This window comes from Abrus precatorius, unplaced genomic scaffold (assembly GCF_003935025.1).
Source record: "Abrus precatorius isolate BTA unplaced genomic scaffold, Abrus_2018 Scaffold11, whole genome shotgun sequence".
NCBI lineage: Eukaryota > Viridiplantae > Streptophyta > Magnoliopsida > Fabales > Fabaceae > Abrus > Abrus precatorius.
Window position 1 is genome coordinate 12,344,337 of NW_020874303.1, and position 7,705 is coordinate 12,352,041.

Below are 7,705 nucleotides of genomic sequence, written 5' to 3' on the forward strand. Positions count from 1 at the left end.
ATTTAAAATTTTGTACTTTTTATAAGTTATTTCATTTTAATATATAAAAACATATAAATAATTTAAAAAATATATAAAAAATAGAGAGAGAAAAGTTAGAAGTAATAGAATAAATTAAAAGTATTTTAAAAAAGACAATTCCTTTTTTTTTTTTCTGACTCATCAACATAGCTATTACACTAGTCCAATAGGATAAATAACAAATTTAAATAATTTCGTAACTCAACAAATTACACTAATCCAATACAATAAAATAAATAATAAGTTAAATTAATTATATCCTTGTTACTCGTCAATCAGTTGATTAAAAATATATATAATAATCATTATATCCTATCCACCCTTGGCCACCCATCTAACCATGAGTGTCAAAACGCAATCTTACTCAAACTATTTAGCCCCTAATTTGCTACATAATTGTAATTAATATGAATATTCAGGTCCTCATTTAGACACTAATTTTATACATCAGTGTAACAACATTTAAATGAATATTCAGGTCATCGAGTGATTTAGATCCAAATATACAGTGATTTTCCATAGCCACGGCACAAATCAATCTTCCGTTATTTGGGTAGTTAAGCCCAAGAACCACTATGAATTGTCTACCAGTAACAATCAAATCAGCTTGTAATAATAATTTTGAAGAGCTCTAGGGATTCTTAGTTGTTTCAATCAAATCACATACCCAGTGTCAACCTATATAATGACTGGTTCATAATCATGAGCATTGCAACAGAAAACCAATAAAGAAACAATGAACTACGATAAAAGAAATGTGATGCATCGTCGGTGTAACATTTCCATTTGTAGTCTCATCTGCAAATAGAGAGAAATCCTCGGAAAAAGCATAGAGATCTGACGATGATGTCAGATGCCAAAGCATCAGGCCTTCCCCAACAACCATGGAGAATCAACATGAAAATAAACTAACAAAATTGATTTCTACTACCTCCAAAAATGATGGGACATACAATAGACAAACTCGAATAGTCAGGTAGTAACACTTTTAGTTAGATGATGGAGGGCAGATTTAAGTGTCTTAACTACTTAAAGTATTAACAACACCTGAAAAACATTCAATTTTGAAAAGTTAAAAAAAAATAGAAAGAAAAAAGCTTAAAGACAACCAAAATATATAAAAGATGCCACGGTAAAAACTCTAAGACATAGTCTCCTCAGCAGCTGTCTCAAACGTCTCCCCTGGGACAAGATCTGGGACCGCATCATCATCATCCTCTTGTGCTGTGGTTGCACCAGCTCCTGATTCAGGAGCCTGCTTCTGAAATTGTTCAGCTAGCTTCTTCAGGTTCTCCAAGTTATCTGGTCCTGCATATTCTCAGAATAAGTCAAAATCGCAAATTATGAATACAAGAAGCACAATAAATAAATAAATAAAGCTTTGACAAGATACAAATCACATACCCAATTGGTGGATGATGCTAGGGAGAATATCCTGCAACTCTAAAAAACATAAAAGTGTCTTAAGTGAAATGCCAATCTAGCATGACTCATTTAAAGATCAAATGGAAAACCACAGTCGTCTAACAGTTTAAATGGTGGAAAATAATGCCATGGATTGCCCCAAATTACAACAAAAATCTGGATATTTCAATGTGAAATACATTTAACAAAGATATCCACGCCCTTAAAGGAATTAAAGCCAGCAATGCATGAAAATTGAGCCAGATTGATACTACACACTCTTTCACAATGCTCAATGACATTGGGAAGGCTCCGTATAGATGTTAAGACTTGGTGTGTAACACACAAGCAAATAGCAAAAGCCATGTCAGAAATTACATCACACGGAGATGAAGAAAAAGATTATATATGCTTACTCTTTGTTTGAGGTGAACCACTAACAACCCAAGTATTGGCAGCAATGGATGCTTGAACTGCAGAATATTCCATGTTTAACATTTAGTCAACTTAAAATGTTAAAATAAATTATATGCTAAAAAAATCATCCATTACTATTACCTTTGGGATTTAAAAACTGGATAACTACATCATCCTTAAAGATGTTGACTTCCTCAATCGCAGGGATAGCATTGACCCCTATTCTCTTCAGTGTGCTTTGAAGCCTCTTGTCATCTGTCGTAGTTGTTTTGTGGACAGCCTTCTTCTTCCTAAAATGTAAGGAAAACAACTCATCAATAAAATAGTCATCTATACAGATGCAATCTACATATCAAACAAAAAAAATAGTACAGGCAACAAACTCAAATAAAGAACAACACACCATAAAAGCAGTCGATTATATATGTCTGAGATAATGATTTCATAAAATTGAATTGAAACTAGAAAAATATATAGCCAAAGATGCAAGGTACAGTAGCATATTCTCTGATACAGGTGCAAAGGTAAGATGCCAATATAAAGCTACTAATACATTTATGAACTGTTCTGAGAGTAACATCAGATAATGTTAAATTAGATAACATAAATTTGGTATAAAATAAATTCAGATTTTGATATACAATTATACCTTCTCATAGTACCCTTCCCACCAGTTCGAACAGAACTGGCCATCTTCTTCAACTTTTCTACATCCATTTCTCTAAAAGTGAAGCAAAGCATAATTTTCATCACAAGAAAGGAAATAGATATAGGTTGATAAATGTGTTTAAATGAATGGTGACAACATCAAAGAGAACAAGTTTAAGACACATAAGGCAGATAAAAATCAATAATTTAACTTATAAGTTACAGGTAAAAAATTCATTGACTCGCCATGAATGAGTATAGGTAGGTTCAATTATATAATTCATAGATACACATCATCACAATCAGAAGTAATCATCAACTTGCTAATAAAAAGCATGAAACCAGCAAAACTATAACAACAAAACCAAATAATTCATAGCATACCAAAAAAAAGACAAAGTAAAATCATAGTGACAGACACAACACTATAAGAACAGCAGCTATGAGTATGATCAAATACCTAACCAAAACAGTGAGAAGAAAAGTACGAGAAAAAGAAAGAAGATAAGTTTATAGCTGATCATTTCATCCCCATAATATAAGAAAGAGCAAGGCATCCCAGTGCAAAGCTATGTATGCATTGCATAAACTTGGCACTAAGGCTTGCACCCAGTGCAAGTTCATCTCAGTCACATCATGGTGTCAGACCCATGTTAGATAAAGCCTATTTTAGTATGTAACATCATGCATGTACTCCTAAATCCATTCCAGAAAAGATTGAGCATGCTGAAGTCAAGCACACCATACATCAGACAAACAATACTACATGCACTCAGCATTAAAAGCTATAACCTTCCTTCTTAACAAAATGACAAAGTCTCACTTTGAGTTCTTCAATGAATACAGAAAATAAGAGGATATTGAATACAACCTCTGTTCAATACTCCACATGGAACAACTCAAAAGAATCAAAAACATTTTAATTCAAGTCATCATCCTAGAGGGCTATGCAAACATCCTTAAAATGCAAATTCTAAATGGCACACATCAAATTTTCCAATCGACTAACTCCAAAACTCATCACAACATATTTCTATATTCAGTTATGTTCATTATATAGTAAAATGTAATATTACGAAAAAAAAAAAAATCTAAGAACCCAATTGTTGAAATAATAATAATTGATCTTGATAAACCAAAATGAAATCAGTTCCAAAATCCCAAAGGCAAAAAAGACAAAACCAAATCAAACCCATGAATCGGAATCCTACATACAAATTGAAATCGTCACATTAACCGTAGCCAGAGGCCAAAATCCGCACAAAATGAGAAAATGAAAAGTGATTGAGGGAATATAAAACCAGTAAAGTGGAAAATAAGATACCTTGGTTGAAACTTGTGTGGTTTAGAACTGATTGCGAAGTGGAAGAGCTAAACGATTTAATAAGATAAGGACTTCCTTTTATATGAAAGAATTTGCAAAAACCCTAAAACACTTTTTTGTGTTTTTCTTTTTTGTTCTACCAATCAAAACCCCACGTGCTTTGGATCGGGTGGGCACTGATTAACCATAGCCCAGTGTTGTGGCATGGACCTTAACGACATCAAATTACCTTTGGTTTAAAATGCATGTAATATTGTTATTATATTACACTTTGAAATTTATTTACGAATTAATTTTATACGATTTAAAATCCTTATAAATTTATCAAAAACTTTATTTTAAATTTTATAATTATTATTTTATTAAAAAATTAATTTTAAATTTAAAAAACATATTTTAATTAATTTTTATATGAATTTGTTATTACACTTTGATCTTTATTATAATATGTCATTTTAATACTTCTTAAAACAACAAATTACACCATAGCATAATAAAATATTCAAATACGAAGTAAAATAAAAATTTAGATACAAGAAAAATTTCATAAATAAATGTCAACAATAAAAATTAAATATATATTTTAATCATTAATTTTTAATTATAGTTTTTACTTAGATTATATACCCATAGATATGTTAATATTGGTTAATTAAAATGTATAATATTTTTTATATTATAAATTCTATAAAATATATAAAAAGTAATATTGAATAATTTGTTTATGTTAAATTATATTTTAATCAGGGAAATTTATAAATCTAAAAATTTTATATACATCATTAGTAAATGATCTAATTAAAAGTTATAATTTATAAGACAAATCAAATTTGTTAAGTCACAATACCTCTTGTACTATTTCTTATATTTTATTGTTGTTATTTTTTTGTTTGCCTTTTTGTTTTTTACTTATTTTCCTGTTAATTCTCATTCTCACATAAGTTCATTATCATTTCAAAACTTGTTTTTTTTCTTAAAAAATAAAATAAAAAACTAGAAATTAATAAAATCTAAAGAAAAAGAAATGTAAGTTGTCTTCACAAAGCACTCTTTTAAGTCACTAGCTTGACGTCTATTGATCTTTGATTCTAAGAGATGATAATGGCTCTTGCCCTATCTTTAAATGTTTTCCCTTTTTCTCACCAACTTACAGCTCTTCATTTAGTTCAGAACTTGGATGAAATAAAAGTGGAGGAACTTCCAGCAACTTGACATACTCAGTCAGCTTCCTTTCATGCTTTTTATTATCTTCATATCTAATTCCAACAAGGATCTCTCTTAGAATAGAATCATCATTCTGTTTTTCCTGCTTAGAATTCTACAGTCCTTAAGGAAATGAAAGTTTTTTGCATTTAGCTTCATCCATTGGCTTGCAAACATTTTCAAACAATTGTTTTTTGGTTCTTTTCTCAGGTTGTGTCTTCTTGCAATCCTTTGGTTGTTTTCTCTTACATTCTCTTAAAAGAGTTAGTTGTTCTTCCTTGCAATCCTCTTGTTGATTATCTTGATCACTATTCTCTTCATATTTATCTAATGGTTCCTTTTCTCAATAACTTTAGTACTTAAAATTTTCACCTCATTCCTTGTGAAAGTAGATCATGGTGTTGCTAGGCAATCTCTCACTATACCTATTTAACATTTGCTCTGAAATTTTTCCTGTGTGCATCTTTATCTTTTTCACGGATGCCTCTTGATTCTTGAAACTTGATTGAGTAAGTTCCATGAATTGGAGCAAAGTTTCTTCAAGTTCATTATTTTTGTTTGGAAGAGTCTTTGAAGGCTGCAGTCCTCCTAGAAGTTGAGAATATGACGCTTGAAAATACAGTTGTAAAAATTGAGGACTTGAGAAAGGTGTTGTTGTAGCAGAAATTTGTTGATTCCAATCATAATGTAGCTGACTCATGTTAGCTTGATATTGATATCCATGAGGAAATGTATATTGAGGTCTTTGAAAATTTCCTCCATGATTGATTTGTTCTTAAAATTTTGGTGCAGCCACATCATAGCTTCCATTCAAATCACACACCAAAGGGTTAGTTTGGGCAACTCCAGCTTGAAAATTATTAATCAAAGCTTCAAAAGCATCTGCTTCATAGGCTCTTGTTTTTGCAACTTGGCTTTGATGAAAATTCTAATACATGTTGGTTGTCATCAAACAATAGAGCACCTTATTTTTTTTATTTTTCTTTGCATAAAAAAAGAAAGTAAACAAAATTCAAATGAAATCAGTAACTAAGAAAAATGAAATCTAAAATTTTGCAGAAAATTAAAAACATAACATATAGAAAACATAGAAATTATGCAAAATGAAATTTACAACTATGCAGAAAAATGCAAAACGAAATTATACAGAAAAGTTATGCAACAAACAAAAAAAATGATGAATCTATCCAAAAAAAAATGCAGAAACAAAAATGAATTATGAAGAAAAATTACACAACTATGCAGAAAAATGCAAAACAACTCATGCAAAAATCAAGAACACAAACAAAATTATGCAGAAAACTTCACAATATGCACAAAAAAAATTATGCAGAAAAATTAGAAAGCAAAACAACAAAAAGAAATGTTTAATCTAGCTATCTCTCTGCTACTAATGATATTGAAAGTAAATAATCCCCAGCAACGGCGCCAAAAACTTGTTACAAAATTGGAGAACTAACTAGCAAGTGTATTATGTAGTTGTAGCAAGTAATAAAATTTAGAAATCAATGTGAGTTGTAAGTATCGTACTCAAGGATTAGTTCTATCAATTACCACTTCACAAATCAATAACTAGTTGAGTCAAATGAATTTGGAGTATTTTGAATCATTTAACAAACAAAAATAATAAAGTACAGAAATCTGAAAAATACAGCAAAACAGAATATGAATTTTGTATTAAAATGCTATATAAAAAATAATTAGGAATAACTTCACTAGATTTTCTATTGCAATGTAATAATGTTTTGGACTCTTAAGAATTCTAATTAATTGATAATCAATTTTACTTCTTTAACCAAAGGATAATTTCTTGCCTCATTGATCCTAATACTTAATTAAACCTCCTTAATTCCTTAGGTGAAATTCAATCAAATATTACATTAAGTTCTGAAAATTATAGGATTACTAGATTATGATACTTATTCCTAAAATCTCAATAACTTAGGCATATGATTCAGATCTGAGAAATAAACTCAATTTTCATTGATAAAGATTCATCTAGGTTCAATTGAATCAAGGATTAGTTCATAACTGCATTAAGAACAAAATCTCATACTCAATTCAATCAAAACCTCAAAGTCGAGATTCAAAATTACATCACAATATCAAATTTGGATCCATAGATCCCTAACAAAAAGAAATCAGAACATGTTCCTAAAAGAAAAAGAGAGGGAATGAGTAGAAGAAGAGTAGCTACAGAATTTCTTCATAAATCCAATCCCCAGCCTGATTTCTCAAGGTCCAAAGTTTGGAAGTCGCCCCTAATCTCACTCCATAACTCTCCTAAGATGTAGAAATGAAAAGAAAACAAAAAATGGCAAAAGACCCTAAATCTGAACTCTTAACAACTATTTATAATTTTTCCCGCCACCTTCCACATTGACACTTTAATCACTGAGAGTAATAACGTAAAAAGCCTTCCAAAAGCTTCTAAGGCTGAAGTGGAAACTATAAACGTCTAAAGTTGACACTTAAAAGTAATTTCCCAAATTCTATTATTTTGCATGGATACTCTCAGCACTTAGAGTGTCCACGCGCATGTGTTATGTGCAAATAAGCCTTGTGCATGGCTACTTTAAGTGACTAGAGTGTCCACGCACAGCTTTGAGTGGCTACTTTCAGCAATTAGAGTATACACTCTCTTCTGTGCGTGACTACTCTCAGCAGTTAGAGTGGACACTCTCTGCG

At 30.5% G+C, this 7,705-nt stretch overlaps 1 protein-coding gene across 3 annotated transcripts; it reads right to left on the reverse strand.

The window, feature by feature from the left end:
- Positions 1-521: 521 nt before the first annotated feature.
- Positions 522-3,935, reverse strand: LOC113854745 (nascent polypeptide-associated complex subunit beta-like). 3 transcript variants are annotated; one of them, XM_027485936.1, is made up of 6 exons: positions 3,706-3,793; positions 2,492-2,563; positions 1,984-2,132; positions 1,842-1,898; positions 1,426-1,464; positions 702-1,329 (listed from the first exon to the last, which is right to left on the reverse strand). In XM_027485936.1, the coding sequence occupies exons 2-6, from the start codon at positions 2,557-2,559 to the stop codon at positions 1,163-1,165; spliced, it is 480 nt and encodes a 159-aa protein (XP_027341737.1). In that variant the 5' UTR covers positions 2,560-2,563; positions 3,706-3,793; the 3' UTR covers positions 702-1,162. The 3 variants fall into 3 exon arrangements, with proteins under 3 accessions (XP_027341738.1, XP_027341737.1, XP_027341736.1); XM_027485935.1 differs by lacking the exon at positions 3,706-3,793 and adding an exon at positions 3,815-3,935 and having other exon boundaries at positions 705-1,329; XM_027485937.1 differs by having other exon boundaries at positions 522-1,329; positions 2,492-3,751.
- Positions 3,936-7,705: the final 3,770 nt, after the last annotated feature.

Excerpts from the sequence above, each read along its gene's own strand:
- LOC113854745 (XM_027485937.1), bottom strand. The coding sequence starts at position 2,592 with ATGAAAATTATGCTTTGCTTCACTTTTAGAGAAATGGATGTAGAAAAG. Across the intron at positions 1,899-1,983 it reads CCAGTTTTTAAATCCCAAAG|TTCAAGCATCCATTGCTGCC; the intron begins GTAATAGTAATG and ends AATATTCTGCAG. Across the intron at positions 1,465-1,841 it reads TGGTTCACCTCAAACAAAGA|AGTTGCAGGATATTCTCCCT; the intron begins GTAAGCATATAT and ends TATGTTTTTTAG.